The 17670-nt window shown below is 40.3% G+C and overlaps 1 protein-coding gene across 1 annotated transcript in view; it reads left to right on the top strand.

The window, feature by feature from the left end:
• LOC129704725 (transforming protein RhoA) overlaps positions 1 to 9780 on the top strand; it is a 30722-nt gene extending 20942 nt beyond the window's left edge. The window contains exons 2-5 of the mRNA XM_055648034.1: positions 4459 to 4616; positions 5632 to 5752; positions 7704 to 7834; positions 9091 to 9780. Of these exons, the coding sequence (XP_055504009.1) occupies positions 4461 to 4616; positions 5632 to 5752; positions 7704 to 7834; positions 9091 to 9264 (582 nt within the window). The 5' untranslated portion in view covers positions 4459 to 4460 and the 3' untranslated portion in view covers positions 9265 to 9780. The remainder of the gene's footprint in view (positions 1 to 4458; positions 4617 to 5631; positions 5753 to 7703; positions 7835 to 9090) is intronic.
• The last annotated feature ends 7890 nt before the right edge of the window (positions 9781 to 17670 follow it).

Here is a 17670-nt window from a genome sequence, read left to right as displayed (position 1 = left end):
CTTTTTTCTTGTGTATCTATCATTCCTGTGAAAGGCATTTACTTTGCATCTAGTGACATGTTCCACACCATAATCATTCTCTTACTGCTAGAGGTTGCAGTAGGAGAATGGGTGGAGGAGAGGACATTATTATTATTTTTTTGAAGAAAAGGGTTAATGGAGTTGCAGTGAAATGCTTCATGTGGCCTGTGAAAGCAGTAGACTTCAGGGCTAGGCTAAGTTATTTATTATACTAGGGACCACATTGGCAGGAACACTGCCTACTGGTGGTTGACCCCACCCATTCCCTGCCATGAGGGCCGAGTGATATTTTGTTGATAACAAAAAAATAATGACATTCCTTGCATTTGTGTTGCTAGCCATAATGTCTGAACAATGTATATCTAGCAGAGGCACAGATTGCAAATGCTTGAACGTAGAACAAAAAATAAACGGCTCGCATTGGACTGATTTACTGTCTCTTTACATACATATTCATAATGAATTCCAGAAATGGGTTTAGTGGGCAGTAATTGTAGCAGGTAATTTAAATTTAAGATTATTTTGGTTCCGCGTTCCATTTCCTCTGATTGTGACATTCAATCCGCCCATTTCATGAAGTTTAGAGGGTTGCTTAGCAGTAGCAAATAACATGGAGGTAATAAAAGGAATATGAGTAAATATATTTCAGTCATTTTGTTTCTAGTTTTATTTTCCAAAGCACCCTTGCAGGCTTGGATATTTTTTTTCTGCCTCTTCCCCCCCCCCCCCCCCACCCCCCCTCCTCCCCAAACCTACCCATCAATCTGGGCAGCACAGTGGTGCAACTGGCAGAGCTACTGCCTCACAATGTCAGAGACCCAGGTTCAATCCTTACCTCTGGTGCTGTCTAATGGAGTTGAACAAATGTGTCTGGGTTTGTAGGTAAATTGGCCTGTGAGGTAATTCAAACATTTTTTTTTTTAAAGCAGAACGGCAAATGTGCAATTTTACAAAAGTGAAGTATTTTATTAAAGTAAATCAAATTCTAAAATCCCTCCTTGTGTAATTGAAGATACAGACCAGAATGGAAAGTGGTTTTGAGTGCACAAAAATGGTGAAGAATAATTACTGAATTTTAGCAATGATTTACAAATAATTTTGAGATTTTAAAAAGATGCGCACAAACATTGAAATGTGAAGTGTTAAGTTTTGTTTAAATGGTGTGGTTCCTTAATGATCCTTAACAATCAACTTCCTTTTGGGGTGGAACATTCTGTTAAATGGAAAGAAAATAAGGAAGAATTGAACGTTCAGTTTTAGAAAGAATTGGTGACGTATATCCGTAGTTAAGAACACAAAGTACAAAATCTCACTGCAGTGCATTTTGCAAATAAACCGTTTAAACCTCCCAAATATTCGGCAGGGATTGCATTTTCTCCTCCGAGTGAGCAAAAAAATAAACTACTGGATGAACCGCATCCTGATGACAATTAATGACAATTAAATGCATCTTGATCTTGATGCAGTCTCAGCCAGAAACCAATCATCCATTTGCTTCCATAGATGCTGCCTAACCCAGACTTCTTACAGCATTTTTTTTGCTTTAGATTCAAGCACCTGCAGTCTCTTGTCTCCCTTTATTGTGTGCCTGTCCTGAAATCTTAGTATGCCTGACTAAAATGTTCTAATTACATTAATTATTAGATCGTTAGATCCTATTTCCTTTGGTTACTTACCCCAAAAATCACTTTTTGAACTATGTGAACAATGGCATTTTGGGGTAGAGTAACTAACTCTTCTACAGAATTGAGAAAGCTGATCTTTACATTGTACATATTTAAAAAAGAAAACAGGGTTTGACTTCAATAAAGCAATTAATTGGAAAAGGCCAATTATTGCTAAAGTGGTGACAGAAACTCAAACAACATCTTTCGTTTACTCCATTTGAGCAATACGTACAGTGCTGGAGTAACTGCAAGTCCGGCAGCATCTGTGGAAGAAATGGATAGTTGTCGTTTAGCTTTGCTGTTGCTGATGAGAAAATGCTAGTTCCATGTTAATTTATAAAGATAGATCCTTTACTGAGCTTTTACTTCAGAGTATAAAACGATATTGACAAAAACAGTTTGCACATCCCATTCCTATTATCTGTACTATAGGGATGGGCTGGGGGAATTATGCGCCTTTTTTTCCCTTGCCTGTCCCTTCCACTTTTATAATATTCTGTAACATTATATTGATGAGTCCAGTTTTAACCACGAAAGAGCAAACTGAGACCCAAGGAACTTTGCATGCAGGATTCTTGAGCAATGCACAACGTGCTGGAGTAAACCATCAGGTCAGGCAGCAGCTGCGGAGGAAATGGGTAGGGGGCGTTTCTGGTTTCAATCTGAAGAAGGGTCCTGACCCGAAATGTCGGCTGTCCATTTCTTCCTCAGATGCTGCATGACTTGCTGAGTTACTCAAACACTTTGTGTTTTGCTCTAGGAGAGCAAATGAAGGTTGTCTTTTGGGTTTCTGTCACCCCTTTAGCAATACTTGCCATTTTGCCTACTAATTTTCATGCAGTTATGCTGTCAAAATTGACAGCTTCTCAAGGACAAATCTGCAGTAACCCCAAGCCTTGCCAGAGCATGCCAGAACACTGATTCAAAGCAATAGTTACACCCACTTGCCAAAAGAATTACATCAATTGAGTTGTAATTGTGTGCATTTTGTTTCCTGGGAGTTGTCTAAACCTGTAAACCAGGTGTTTTGTTGGATGTGGTAAGAATGTGTGCCCAAACAAAGGTTCCTTATCAATTTACAACCTCAGTTTTATAATTTTCTCTTTTGTCTCCCCATGATCTCAACTCTCCACATTTGCAATCTCTTCCAACCCTGCACTCTTTGCTCACGTCTGCAGTTCTCTAATTCTAGCATTGTGAGAATCCGTAATTTTTTATTTGCTCTGCCTTTTGGTGGGCGTGCTTTGGCTGCCCTGAGTTCTGAAGTGTTTGCCGAAACCTCCCTATACTACCTCTTTTTTTAAAAAAAAACTTGAACTCCTCGTGATATTTTGATATCTTCCTTATTCTTTTTATAATGTCATACATTTCCAAGAACTGAAGCAGTGGACCTTTTTTGTTAAAGGCACTGAATAAAAAATGTAATTTATTAAAAAGTATGAGTTTATATAAAACTCAAGTGGAGGTGAGTTTTCAGGAGTAGATTTAGGCTTTGTGGGACTGTAGAAAGACCAAAGATAATTTTTCATTCTGTACCAAATGAGTCATTTTTGGTCTTTGATCCCTTCCGCTCAAATTCTAACTGCAATGTGAAATTCTTTCAGAATTTTCCAGATTCTTAATTAGTGAGGCTGTAAGGGGTATTGGGAGAAGGCAGGAGAATGGGGTTGCGAGAGAAAGATAGATTAGCCATGATTGAATGGTTGAGTAGACTTGATGGGCCAGATGGCCTAATTCTGCTCTTAGAACTTAGGAACATGAAATTCTCATCTTAACTACCACCAACAACATAGTCAATCATTGGCATTACACAAATCCCTCGCCTTTAACATCCTGGGGTCACTGTTAACCAGAGCCATAATTAGACTAGCCACACAAATATGATGATTATCAGGGCTGATATCCTATTGGACCCTTTGAATCCCCAAAGCCTTTACATTATCTACAAGGTGCATTGAGAGTATAGAAACATAGAAAATAGGAGCAGGAGTAGGCCATTCGGCCCTTCGAGCCTGCACCGCCATTCAATATGATCATGGCTGATCACATTTTTTTTTTGAAACACAAAGTTTCATGAGAGTATGATGGAACGCTTCCGCTTGGCTAGATGTGTGCAGATTCAACAATGTTTTCAAAGCTTAATAGCACCAGGATACAGCAGCCTGCTTGATTGGGTCTATCCCCACCACCCTGAGCTGGTGATCAGTACCTGTTGGATGTTTCATCTACCAAATGCATTGTGTTTATCTATCTCAAAGCACTTGCCAAACCATAAGGATGAGGCTGGAAGATGATCACGTGGGGTTTTCTCTGGGTGCTTGGTTTTTCACACATCTCAAAGCCATGATTCACAGCTTCATTGTGAATTGCTCCTAATATAGGTGAATGGACTAACCTCGGGGATAGGGATTTTATTAAGAATGCGGAGAATAAAATATGGGATTAATGTAGGATTTGTGCAATTGAATGGTTTGTGCAGATTCAATGGGCTGAACGGCCTGTTACCATGCTGTATTTTGTTTATAACTCCCTGGTTGCACACTGTCACTGGGTCTATTTTTCTACCCAACTGTACTGTGGATATGCACTTTCGCAAAAGCTGAAACAATATAAAGGGAAATGCCAGTTTCCCAATTTAAAAAACACTGTAGAAGTTGAACAATTGCACATTAAAAAAAAAAAAAAAAAAAGATTTTCTGCTGGGTATAATTTGTAACCAAATTGGTATAATGGCTGCAATATGTAATAGATCTCTGTTTTTTTTTTACAGCGATGGCTGCCATTCGCAAAAAACTCGTTATAGTTGGTGATGGTGCTTGTGGCAAGACATGTCTACTCATTGTCTTCAGTAAGGATCAGTTCCCTGAGGTGTACGTTCCAACGGTTTTTGAAAATTATGTAGCAGATATTGAAGTGGATGGAAAGCAGGTTGGTAGTAACATCTAAAATATTCTGTTCGTATAACATGTGTAACATTCAAACGGTTTCAATAACCCTATTCTCTTGGCTATTGTTCATCTAGCTTTAATGCATAATATTATTTCCCCATTTGTCTGAATTTATCAGCATTGGTCCCTCTTTTAAAATAGAAGTGAGAGTATAGGAGAGGAAGGAACAGACTAACGGTGAACTGTAAAGTGTGTTATTAAGCCGATTGTGTTAACCCTATTAAAACATGATTGTGTGTTTTTAATATTTCTCGTTCATTTTAAGACTCTTTAGACTTTAGAAATACAGTGTGGAAAAAGGGAAAACGTACAAACTCCGTATGGACAATACCTGTAGTCGGGATCAACCCTAGGTCTCTGGTGCTGTAAGACACATTAATCACAACAGGGCCTTGTTTAAGGTGTGGCGCGAAATGCAGATGCTGGTTTACACAGAAGATAGACACAAAATGCTGGAGTAACTCAGCGGGTCACGCAGCATCTCTGGAGAAAAGGAATAGGTGACACCTGGGTTGAGATCTTCTTTAGACTTGTTTAAATTGGAGCTGTAGTGCCGGGTTCAATCATAAGCTCACGTTCTGTGTGTGTGGAGTTTGCATGATCTCCTTGTGCATGCACAGGCTTCCTCACACAACCCAAAAGTGTGAGAGTTTGTAGGTTCGTTGCCCTTTGTAAAATTGCTCCTAGTGTTGGGATTGGATTAAATTGAAATTGTGTGAATGGATCATCAATGGTTGTCATGGACTCAATGGGTGGAAGGGCCTGTTTCCATGCTGTATCTCTCAACTAAACTAAACATTCATCGATGTGTTTGAGTTCATTACCAATATTCAAGACTATCTTTACAGCAGACTTGCTCTCTCAAAATGAAGAGCAAACCTGTGTGATTTGCCTATTCTATTTCCAATGCTGCAGGGATTGATTTAATTCAGGAACAGAAAATGAATTTTCTTTATTTATTCTTTATAAAAATTGACCGTTTTAATCTTCTCCAGGTTGAACTGGCTCTTTGGGACACAGCAGGACAGGAAGATTATGATCGACTTCGGCCTCTCTCCTATCCAGATACAGATGTAATTCTAATGTGTTTTTCAATCGATAGTCCTGACAGTTTGGGTGAGATAACTTTATTGTACTGCTTAATCTTACTACTCTATCATTCTTTTAGTTAAATATATTAATCTAAACTGAAGTCATTTTGTTTTTGTCAGTGTTGAAGAGTGATTTGCATTTACACAGTTAGAAATGTCCATCTAAAGGAGACATTTTAACAAAAAACATTTAGACAACTTAAATGTGTAGTACTCTTTTGAGAAGGGCGTGTGCTGCATTTAATTCTTTCTGAAGATCTTAATGTAAAAATACGAAGACATTTAACAAGCCTTTCACGTCTCAGGCATTTAAAATTTTCTGGAAATGGACAGTTTATTGCCTTGTGCAGTGATCTGTAAGGTTAATATTTAGTGTGATTACTAACATCTTGTTCTGCAGTCTCATTATAATTTGTATGATGTCATTGCCTTTGATCCTCCTGTTACATTATTCAGTGTAAAGATTCTTCTGGGGTGATTTTCCATGGCATTGCTGTGGTTATTGCATAATTATTTTATTTTGAAAGCATTGTTTTGGAGTTGCTTGCTGGTTACTGAAGACTTGTGCGGTACACAGTGTGGCAAGTACAAAAGCACTGGATCAAATTGTCCTCCGTCTATCCTGGACACTGCACTTTGATTTATGCGTTATTAGAATAACATGCTTTTTCATTTAAGGCCAAAGTCTGATTTACACTTGTATTTTGGAATAACACACTCATATTTACAGCTGGCAGCGTAATCGCTTATGTTCTATTTGCGATGTTTTGAATTACACCTGCCTTTTCAAGAATGTAACCACCCCCCCCCCGCCCCATGTAAAATGTGAGATGGCTGTGCTATTTTAACACTTTGAATTATTGTTCAAGTGTAAAAATGCAGACAAGTAAAGAAGAGTTTCTTCTTGCATGCACAAGCACGGTGAGGTACAGGTACAATGGAAATCTTGCAGCCGCACACAGGCACATAGACTCAGACACCATACAAAAACATAAATAGACATTAATTACACACAAATTATACAAGACGATGAAAAGAAAAAAGACTGCATTAATAAAACAAAATATGAGTGCAAATAAAATCAAGGTGAACAGCAACCTTGACTAAACTTGCCTATTTAATTAAGGGTAATGACCTTTAGTCAAGCCCCTCTAGATTTATCACACAGCATACAGCTGGTCAGCTTGGTGCAAAGTGTATCTGCCCAACCTCCCTCCCCCCAGTTGAGTAGGCTATTTAATGCTCCTAGAAATCTGGAATGATTTGCAGCTACAGAAGATTCTGTGGTAATATTGTCAAATCAGACCATTACCCTAATGCATTATAAAATGAGACTGAGAACACCTATAAAGTTTTCAAATGTGCAAAAATAGAGATCACATTGAAGGTGGCAAGACAGGCTAAATCACTCACTAAAGCGAACAGTATCCTGGACTCTGGCTTTTGTACATTATGGCCATATCTACAAAGGCGAACTAAGCTTATACAGAGCATCATCCTGCTGGGGCAGAAGGAGTGTTTGGTGCTGACACTGCATTTTCGGAAGGACACGGTGGCTTGGGAGAGGAGTCTGAAGAGATTTGCTACAATATTTATAGAGCTGAAGTATAGTTGGAGTGTAATTGTAGAACTTTTGAGAGTTAAATTGCAGAGGCAGCTTCATGTTTTGGAGATCATGAAGTATTTAGATAAAAGAGAAAGTCCTTTTAATTATGAAGTTGACTACCAGATATCGCAGACATGGGCTGCTCGGTCAAAAAGAGGTGATGTGAGAGAACCTTTTTTCCTCAAGTAATTAGTATTGTATGTGCTTTTTTTACAGGCTGGTGGGAACTGATTCAATAGAATATTTACAAATAACAATAAAAACAAAAAATATATAACAGGGAGTGTGTAAAACCTGCCATGCTGCATATGATTCTGAATCTGCTATACAAGTAAAACGCATGTATTCATTTTTTTTCCCTACAAACTAGAAAATATTCCAGAGAAGTGGACTCCAGAAGTGAAACATTTTTGCCCTAGTGTGCCCATTATCCTTGTTGGGAACAAAAAGGATTTGAGGAACGATGAGCACACACGAAGGGAACTGGCAAAGATGAAGCAGGTTAGTAGGGAAATACAGGAAGAGATTGCAGATGCTGGAACTTTGAGCAAAACACTAAGTGCTGAAGTAACTCTCAGTGGGTCACGCAGCATCCCTGGAGGATGTGGATAGGTGATGTTTGGGTGGGGACCCTTGTTTCTTGTCTGACCTGCTGAATTACCCCAGCACTGTGTTTTGTGAAGATATTGACCAAGTTCATCAGTGTCTGTTTTCCTTTGGGGGGGGTGGGGTGTTATTGCTAAAGGTTCAGAGTATTTACTTTGTGATTAGATTAGATTAGATTATTACTTTATTAATCCCCTTATTCAGGGGAAATTCAGATGTCCTTGCAGCACACTAATAAAAATACAACATAGCATTCAAGAAGTTTAACATTAAAACATAAAAACATCCCCCCCACAGAGATTCCCACTGTGGGGGAAGGCACAAAGTCCAGTCCCCATCCTCTTGTCCACCCAGAGTCGGACCTATTGAGGCCTCCACAGTCGTCGTTACGGGGCCCGATGTTCCCGGCCGTTCTCGCCAGGTGATGGTACTCCGGCGTCGGGAGAACCCTCAGAGGCTTGGGGTGCCAGGAACGACCGCCCTCTTACCGGAGACCGCGGCTTCCAGGCCAACAGACCGCGCTGAACGAAGCTTCACACACTGGCGATGATATCAATTGTGATTTTTATCTTGGGCATCCTGTTTTTCTATAATAACATATATGTTGAGTTGAACAACAGCAAGGGATGTATCTGTTTGCAATGTCATTTTCAGCTTTGAATCTTCGGGGAAAACTTAAATCTTATGAAGGTGTACAGAATCATGAAATAAATAAATCGGGCAGGTTAAGGTGGGGGAAAGATTTAATAGGAATCTGAGTGGTAATGTTTCACACAAAGGGTGGTGGTGAAATAAGCTGCCGGAGGAGGTAGTTGAGGCAGGTACTATGGCAATGTTTAAGAAACGTTTAGACAGGTATATGGATAGGACAGGTTTAGAAGAATGTGGACCAAATGCAGGCAGATGGGACGAACATAGATGGGACATGTTGGTCAGTGCGGGCAAGTTGAGCGAAGGGTCTGTTTCCATGCTGTGTGACTCTATAATTCTGAGCTTAAAAATAGCTACACCACTCATGACTAGATAAACTTTACCTTCAAGTCAGAACTGAGCAGAGAGTAATGCAGACTACCTTCTGATTTCCTATTAATTAGTGATTTGATTCCTAGTTTTTAAATATTATTTTAATAATGGTCTTTTGCATTATGCAGGAGCCTGTGAAACCCGAAGAAGGCAAAGAGATGGTCACCAAGATTTGTGCGTACGGCTACATGGAATGCTCGGCAAAAACTAAAGATGGTGTGAGGGAAGTTTTCGAAATGGCCACAAGGGCTGCCCTGCAAGCAAAGCGCCCGAGGCACAAGGCGTTTTGTAGTGTTCTATAAGGCACAAATGCAAGACCAGTGCACCCTACCATATATTTACAGTCACTTGATTTAAAAAAACAACCTTGAATTGGTGTTTGTTAAACCTAGTAAGATAGTGTCTTGATTATTCCGGCCTCTCATTTGATCTATATACTGTCCCTGACATCTCTGTTTGCTACCAATATTTAAAAGCCAACAAAGGCAGTTTTTTATTTCTAGTTCAGTGGTGTACTGATGTGTAGTTATGGTCATTTTTACAGTATGCATGTATCCATCTAAACTTTGGTTAAATATTACTGTAGCTTTTTTTTAAAAACCTATCCACTTTACATGGTCAGTAGGTGCAGCCTTACTGGTAAGAAAAAGCACTCTTGTCAGCTTGTATTTCTTGACATAGAACCAAACTAAGAAATTAGTTTGCCATCACTGTTTATAGATGTAGCTTGATTCGACTTTTGTATAATTGGATTTCTTAATGCTAATACTGTAGCCTAAACTGAAATTTTTAAATGTATTGTGGGGGGGGGGGGGGGGGGGGTGCAAAATAATGGACGTTTGAATTCCTTTATGTAAAATCTTGATGACTTCTGAAAAGTGATAATTGATGTAAACCAAGCCAAGCTTATGTACAATGTGGAAATTTTAATGCGGGGGGGGGGGGGGGGGGGGGGGGGTTTTTGGAGGTTGAGGGTGACACAGGAATTCTGTCTCTGTTCCAGGCCACAGCTGTGTCCTTGCAGATTAAATAGAGGTCCTGCTCCGCTTGCGAAACAAAGCTCGGCAGTCCTTCAATAAAAAAATGCGCGTGGCCATTGGCACCATGCACTCAAGGCCTTCTATTTATCATATGTTGGTATATGTAATGCCTGCCTTTTTATGTTTTTGTTTTACATTGAAGATGTATTTGAGGTTCCGAATGTACCTCACTTGCAGTTCCTTATGTTTTTTTTGGCTGTGTCCGTAAATAGCTACCAGCAATACTAATAGCAAAATAAAAGCCAGTTTTTTTTTGTTTTTTTTTAAATACAGCTGTTCGGGCCTATTCTTTACACTTCTTATAAGTGTGGATATGTTCTAATAAAGTTCCACTATGTCAATTTCTTCAAAGCGTTCTTGTAATTTTTAAACCTTAACTGCTGGCACATTTGGAAAGTGTTCAGCTCATGCAGCAGTATTAAAATGCAAGTCACTGCAATGGAACTGCTAAAGTCAGTTGTTACAGCACTGAAATATTTAACCTTGGAATTAGGCAGTTAGTTTGAATGATGTGTATAACATTTTGATCTGCCCACATCTTTTGTTTAAATCCTGCTCTTCACCCTTTTGGATCTAGAGCAAGGTTTAAGCTCCTGCAAATATATCAGGAAGTTTATTCCAATGTAGTCATTTTACCATGTGGAAACTTGTATGTAAAACGAACCTGGTAAAAGTATTCGGAGGGAGATCAAGGAAAACTCTTCTGGTATAATGCGTAAGGAGAAGTTGATCCTTCCCACTTGAAAGAGTGGTGGTGGTGGAAACGGTGTAGTTGATGTGTGACCACTTGAACAGCAAGAGCTGGGAAAAAAATTGGAATTAACTCATTTTTGGTTGCCATGGTCAGGCAGAATCATTCTGTGTTGAGCTGGAAGCACGGGTTCAACAACTGTATGGGAGAGGAGGAAGCAATGAAACATTAGGGATGCGTACGGATTATTGTTTACCCATCTCTCACAGTTTCCCTCAATGTTCCTACCCTCACAACCGTAGCCTCATTTATTAAAGCATTTCTTGCCATTCCTTTCTTTGTGTACATTTTACCAGCTTTTAATAGTTCTACTTAATCTGCTAGCAAAGGTTTATTTTCCTATTTGGAGAGAGGTTTTTAAACTTGCTACATTTCATCCTTTTTTCCTTGTTTTAAAGGCAGAACCCACAAGAGGGGTGGATGAAGAATCATTTTGTAGCTTATCTTGCAGCCTAATATTTTCAGTTAAGTCAAATGCAGAATTCAAAGATTCTGGTTAAATCATAGATTCAAATACATTTTTTGAAGACGTGTATTTGTCAGCTGGTAGATTTGTCAGATTATGCTCAAGTAAATCCAATATTTTGCGGCTGTCCAAATTTTGCTGTACGCGTAGTGTAAAATAGCAGGAAGGACACAGTGCTGGAGTAACTCAGCGAGTCGGGCAGCATCCATGAAGAACATGGATAGGTGACATTTTGGGTCAGGGCCCTTCTTCAGACAGATAGTAGGGTGGTGGGGTGGGTATGAAAGCTGGAAGAGAGGAGGGACAGGACAAAGCATGGCAGGAATATCGCTTTGTATGGTTTAGGCTCCTGTTTTTCCCCTAAAGCTAAAGGCAATGTATGTGGGGATTTGACTATACTGAAGGTTAATTCTAGGACCTATCTTTCATTCCCCCTCCTGAAAAAACAGCGTCAATAATGTCACCCCTTGTCTTCCACGGGTAAAAAATCCAACCTCCTTGGTTTCGGGGACCAAAGTCCCAGTCTCTCCTTACAACCCAAACCTTCCGATCCCGGCGAATAGAACAGCGCAAATATCCAATTTTAAGAACATCTCAGTGCATTTGTAACATGATGTCCAAATCCTGCGCTCAATACTCAAGCTGATGAAGACAAACATACCAAACACCTTCCTCGCAAATTTATCCATTTCTCCACTTCCAAGGCACAATGTACCTGCAGCTTTTAATCTTTCTGCGACAAAACACTCCCCAGACCTTACCATTTACTGTGCATGTCTTGTCCTGAAAAATAATTTCTAAGTTTAACATTTCGATAGCCTTCAGAGTTTATCGTCCGAGCAAATACCATTGATTCTGATCTGAAATTAGTTAAAACAATAAAATTGAGTTCAAGGCTTCAATTTTGTAGTCAGATTAAGGGCAAGGAGGATTTATGAGTTAGAGGAATTGTTGCCTACCATTATTCTTTGCAACATAGTTTTTAAATGAACCGGGTTGTTATTTTCTCATTAGGGCACCGTGAAGATAAATATTGTTTTTTGTCAAAAGGTGGAACCTGTCACAGTTTGTGCTGAAAGGGTTCAGGGTTTTAGAAACAAATTAAAAATAGGTTTTGGTACGAAATAAATCAAAATATCAGTTTGAAGAAGGGTTTCGGCCTGAAACATTGCCTATTTCCTTCGCTCCATAGATGCTGCCGCACCCGCTGAGTTTCTCCTGCACTTTTGTCTACCTTCGATTTTCCAGCATCTGCAGTTCCTTCTTAAACAAATCAAAACATTTAACTGAATGTAAAGCATGCATGTAGCTTTCAACTGTTTGCAGAATGATTCATACTAATACATTAATTTTTGACTCATTAACATGCACTGAGTCCTTAGAATTTTAACCTCTGGCCCTTTGCCACTTATTCCACACATCTGCTATTCAAATCCCCCTTCACCTTTATCCACCTATCACTTGCCAAGCTTTGTCCCACCCTAACTTGTCTCTTCCAGATAGCTATTCCCTACTGCAATCAGTCTGAAGAAGGGACCTGATCCAAAAAGTCATCTGAAGATAGACAAAGTGCTGGAGTAACTCAAAGGGTCCAGACCGGAAACGTCACCCATCCTTTTTCTCCAGAGATGCTGCCCGCCCCACTGAGTTACTCCATATATCTTTGGTATATAACGAGCATCTGCAGCTTTTTTTCTTTTTTTTATCTACCCGAAAAGTAATCTGTCCATTTCTTCCACAGATGCCGCCTGACTCATTGAGTTCCTTTAGCATTCATCTGTGTTTTTCTCAAAATTCCAGCATGTACAGTTCCTTGTATCTTCCTAAAGTTGCTGGGTGGTAGTGAAGCATATACTAAGGGAAGAAGGTTGTAAGAATAGCGATAGCACAACTCCCTGGGACCTCACTGTCTATTTAAATCTGGTAGCAATTGAAATTTTGGACAAAGCTTGGTTAAGGAATGTTGCAAACCATGCAAGCAAACATTGCGAAAGAGTGACAGGTAACTGAACAAGGACTCTAATCGCTTCATGCCGATTCCCAATATGTTGTGACTAAGGGGAAAATATTTTTTTTTAACTACTTTCCTCATAGTCACAACATATGTGGGACAAATGTTTGAAATAATTACAATAGATATCGTGGATGCAAGGTAGCATGAACACTTCTAGCAAAAGCCAATTAAATATTTTATAGTGATCAATGCACTAGGTGCCTATATCCTTGTAGGTGGTGGAAGTTGCAGGTTTGGGGGCTGCTCGCTGAAGAGCCTGGTTGAGTAACTGCAGTGCATGTTGTGCAGGGGTGGAGGGAGTGAATGCTTAAGGTGGTCAATGCTGTGCTAATCAAGTGGGCTGCTTTGTTCTGATTGTTCCAAACACTGAGGGTTGTTAGAGCAGCACTTACCCACTGACGTGAGGAGGATTCTGACTCCCCACTATTGCGCCTTGTAGACATGAGATGGACCTTGCTGTGCTAAAATCTATTTAAGACTGGATCTGGAGATTGGACAACAGGAAGCATCATATCTATATACTTTTTAAACTCTGTGTGTGTGGGTGTATGTTACGCTGGCCACCTTCTCATCGCGTTCATTGTTAGCTGAGGGGAAGGTGACAACGAGACAATTATAATCAATAAAATGAATCGGGAGGACAGATAAATTAGTCAGAACTAGGGTGGGGGTGGGACAAAGAGAGAAGGAAAACAAGGGTTACGAAGTTCGAGAAATCAATATGTGTACATTGGGTTGTAAGCTGCCCGAGTGAAATATGAGGTGCTGTTCCTCCAATTTGCATTGGGCTTCACTCTGACAGTGGAGGAGGCCAGGACCGACAGGTCAGTATGGGACGGGGAGATAAAGTGTCTTATCAACCGGGAGATTGGAGAATCTAGCAACAATTATCAATCGTGCAGCTCCGACACACAGAGAAACAAACACAGCTCAATCCAACCCCCATGGCAGCAGAATCATGTTAACCATTCACAGGCATATTGTTCTTTCTTCACAGATACACAAAATGCTAGAGTGACTCAGCGGGACGGGCAGCTGAAGGTAATATTTCAGATCGAGACCCTTCTACAGACTGAGAGATGAGAGAGGGAGACTAGAGATATGTTTACATGTTTTTTTCGACAATGCTATTTGTTCCTGCGTACAGCACAATGACCATGAATTGTTGTAAAATATCTGCTTCACTTTCATCCCCACGGAAGATGAATTGTCAGCCTTTCCTAGCCTGGCCTATAGATGGATGTCCAGATATCATCTTAACCAGCTTCTGTAATGGCTTTCCTTGCAAGCTACTGCACTGGAGATATAAACGTCGGCTCTTCTAGAAGCACCCACATCCCGAATGAATGAAAGAACATTAACAGGATATTGAAGCCACAGTTTCTACCACAGTGCTTGCATGGCCTCACACCCTCCAAAGTGACTTCAATCGTACTGTGTAAGAGAACTCTAACAAGATGTGCATAAATACATTGCAACATTCATTTGAAGGATAGATACCTTCTCCACATTCTCTTTAACAAAGGTCCCATTTAGCAACTACTTTTTTCAGACATATGGATCAGACAACTAAATTCCCCATTTTGACTTAAAGACATAGAGGAACACACAAATAATGATTCTCACACTTTTCCCAAGCATCAACTTGGTCTAGTTTTAATTAAAACCACTACTTGAATCTCACTATGGGAGCTGGGGAATTTAAATTCAATTAATTAATCCTGGAGTTCCTACACAGTCTAATTAAACTCCAGTGTGAAAAGTCAAAACAGCCATTAGCTGACATTGTACAATAACTGAATCACCATTCAGGAAGTCTCCCAGCAGTGAGTCATGGCCTTCCTTCCCCTTATTAAAGGTCAAGCACATTGATGAAGCCGGTGGAAATCTAAGGCGGATGATGTATACGTTTTTATAAAAAGCTTTTTTTTTAAATTTAAGTCAGTTGCAAATCAGACTAAAGCCGCATTTAAACACAACCTTCATGATGATACAGAGTACTTTACAGTCAATGATAATACACTAGTGATTACAAGAGGTAAGATTAGGGAAATTTAAATTATGGGAGGCTGTTGCAGGAAATATTTTCTGCAGTTCAATGCACACTTTTTCAGTAGAGGTCACTAAAGAGCTGGATCAAGACACAAAGTATAAAAGATAGACACAAAGTGCTGGAGTAACTCAGCGGGTCAGGTAGTATCTGGAGAGAATGGATAGGTGGCGTTTTGGGTCAGCGCCCGTCGAGGACGCTGTGTCTCATATCTCTGCCCTCAACTGTTCACGTTGTTGGACAATGTCCAAACTTGCAAATGTATGAAGTAGGCAAATCTGTAACCATGACTCACACAGGCCAAGAACAAGGCAGGGTTGAATTTCTGAACTATGCTGGTTTAGCTAATGTTAGTCAGGGTGGTTTCTGCTTTTTGATGTTTTCAAGAGAGAGTTAGATTTAACTCTAAGGGCTATTGGAATCAAGGGATATGGGGAAAAAGCCGGAACGGGGTACTGATTTTGGATGATCAGCCATAATCATATTGAATGGCGGTGCTGGCTCGAAGGGCCGAATGGTCTACTGCTACACCTATTCTCTATGTTAAAGACCTTCAGTGGGGTGCCAAGCAAGAGATACACAGCAGATTTTAATAATTCACAAGGTATAGCCATCACGTATTGTGGCTTAAAAGAGCGAATTGATGGCAATTTCGAAGGTTAAAGAACAATTGCTATGGGTCTGCTATGATATGTGGGATCAGATAAACATCTAAAGAACATCAATGAATATAAAGCTATTGTTGTTCTATTTCCCTTTTAAGGAATGTCTCTTAAGACAATCATTCTGAACATGTGCAGTATCTTAATTGTGGCAATAAAGAAAGGAACCGTTGTTTACACCATTTTCTGTACAGACACTCCCCAACTTACAGGCGACTTGTGGAAACTCGCATTTACGTAAACAACGATGGTAAAATGACAATACTTCCCACCACATTACAATCGGTCACGTTTACATCGGAATCTCGCCAGCAGTGGCGGCAGTACTTGCGCAGGTGTGCGTCGCAGAGTGCCCTGGACGCTGCTGACACCGTTAATTGGGGGGTTGCACGTAAGGTCACTGGGTCATAGGGCTTGACGCGCGGAGCTGTCAATTCATCTGGAGGACATCGCAGCTTCCGGTGTATGTTGTTAATATACGAAGCGCGTACTTTCCTACCTGTTAAAAACCACCGAAATAGTGAATTGTTGCCCTATAAAAAATTGTGCAAGTCGGGGTAAGCCTGAGAGAGACATGTGCCCAACTTCATAATTCCAAAAATGAAACGAAATGAAGGTAAAGAGAAGCGAGTGCTGAAGGGACAACAACAGCTAAAGTGCTTGGCGAACATTGGTCGTGCAGATATCGAAATTGAAAATATTGGGAATTATCGCGTTTGCTAACTGCATTTCATCAACAGTAAGGCATTATTTGGGTTTTTTCTTGATTCCTTTGGCATCTAAAATATCTCAGAAGTGATAAATCTGGCTGTAAAATTTTAAAAATCGCCCATGTTTCTGAAGTGGGATTTTAGATGCAACTGGCAGCGAGGGGGAAAGTGAAAAACAAAGTGCTGGGGGATATCAGTGGGTCAGCGGGTCAGGCGACACATCTGCGAAGAGAGGACAGATTATGTTTCAGATAGCAACCTTTCTTCAGATCAGGAAGAAGGTAACTTCAGCAGATCGATGCCTTTGCAATTCCCCAAATAAACAGCAGTAAAAACATTTGTGTAGGAAGGAACTGCAGATGCTGGTTTACACCGAGGTAGGACATAAAAAGCTGGAGTCACACAGCCACTGAGAATGTTTATCTCCAGTGACCAATGACCTGGGCATGCGCAGTTGAAGCACTGAACTCGCTTATTCCCATCCACTCTCAAGTAATCACAAGGAACTGCAGATGCTGGAATCTTGACATCTTGAGATGTTCTAATGGCTCTGGTTGAAGAGAGATATTGAGGCTCTGATCAGGAAAAAGGAGGCATACATCAGATATGGACAGTTGCGATCAAGCAAATCCCTCAAAGTGTAGGGTGGCACAGTGGTAGTTGCTGCCTTACAGCGCCAGAGACCCAGATTTGATCCTGACTGCAGATGCTGTCTGTACGTACTTTTTCCCCGTGACCAGATGAGTTTTCTCCGGGTGCTCCGGTTTCTTCCCACACTCCAAAGACGTACAGGTTTGTAGGTTCATTGGCTTCGGTAAAATTGTAAATTGTCCCTAATGTGTAGAATGGTGCTGGTGTAACGGGGTGATCGCTGGTCAGCATGGACTCAGTGGGCCGAAGGGTCTTTTGATTGAGGAACTCTGTTCAGACCTGCAGAACTAATGCAAAGTATTCCTGCATTAGAATTTGTGGACCACTTTTAATCTTGAGCTGCAACCAAAATACTCATAACAAT

This window comes from Leucoraja erinacea, chromosome 16 (assembly GCF_028641065.1).
Source record: "Leucoraja erinacea ecotype New England chromosome 16, Leri_hhj_1, whole genome shotgun sequence".
Lineage (NCBI taxonomy): Eukaryota > Metazoa > Chordata > Chondrichthyes > Rajiformes > Rajidae > Leucoraja > Leucoraja erinaceus.
Note: the sequence above shows the minus strand (reverse complement) of the source record. Positions and strands in the feature narration are given on the sequence as shown.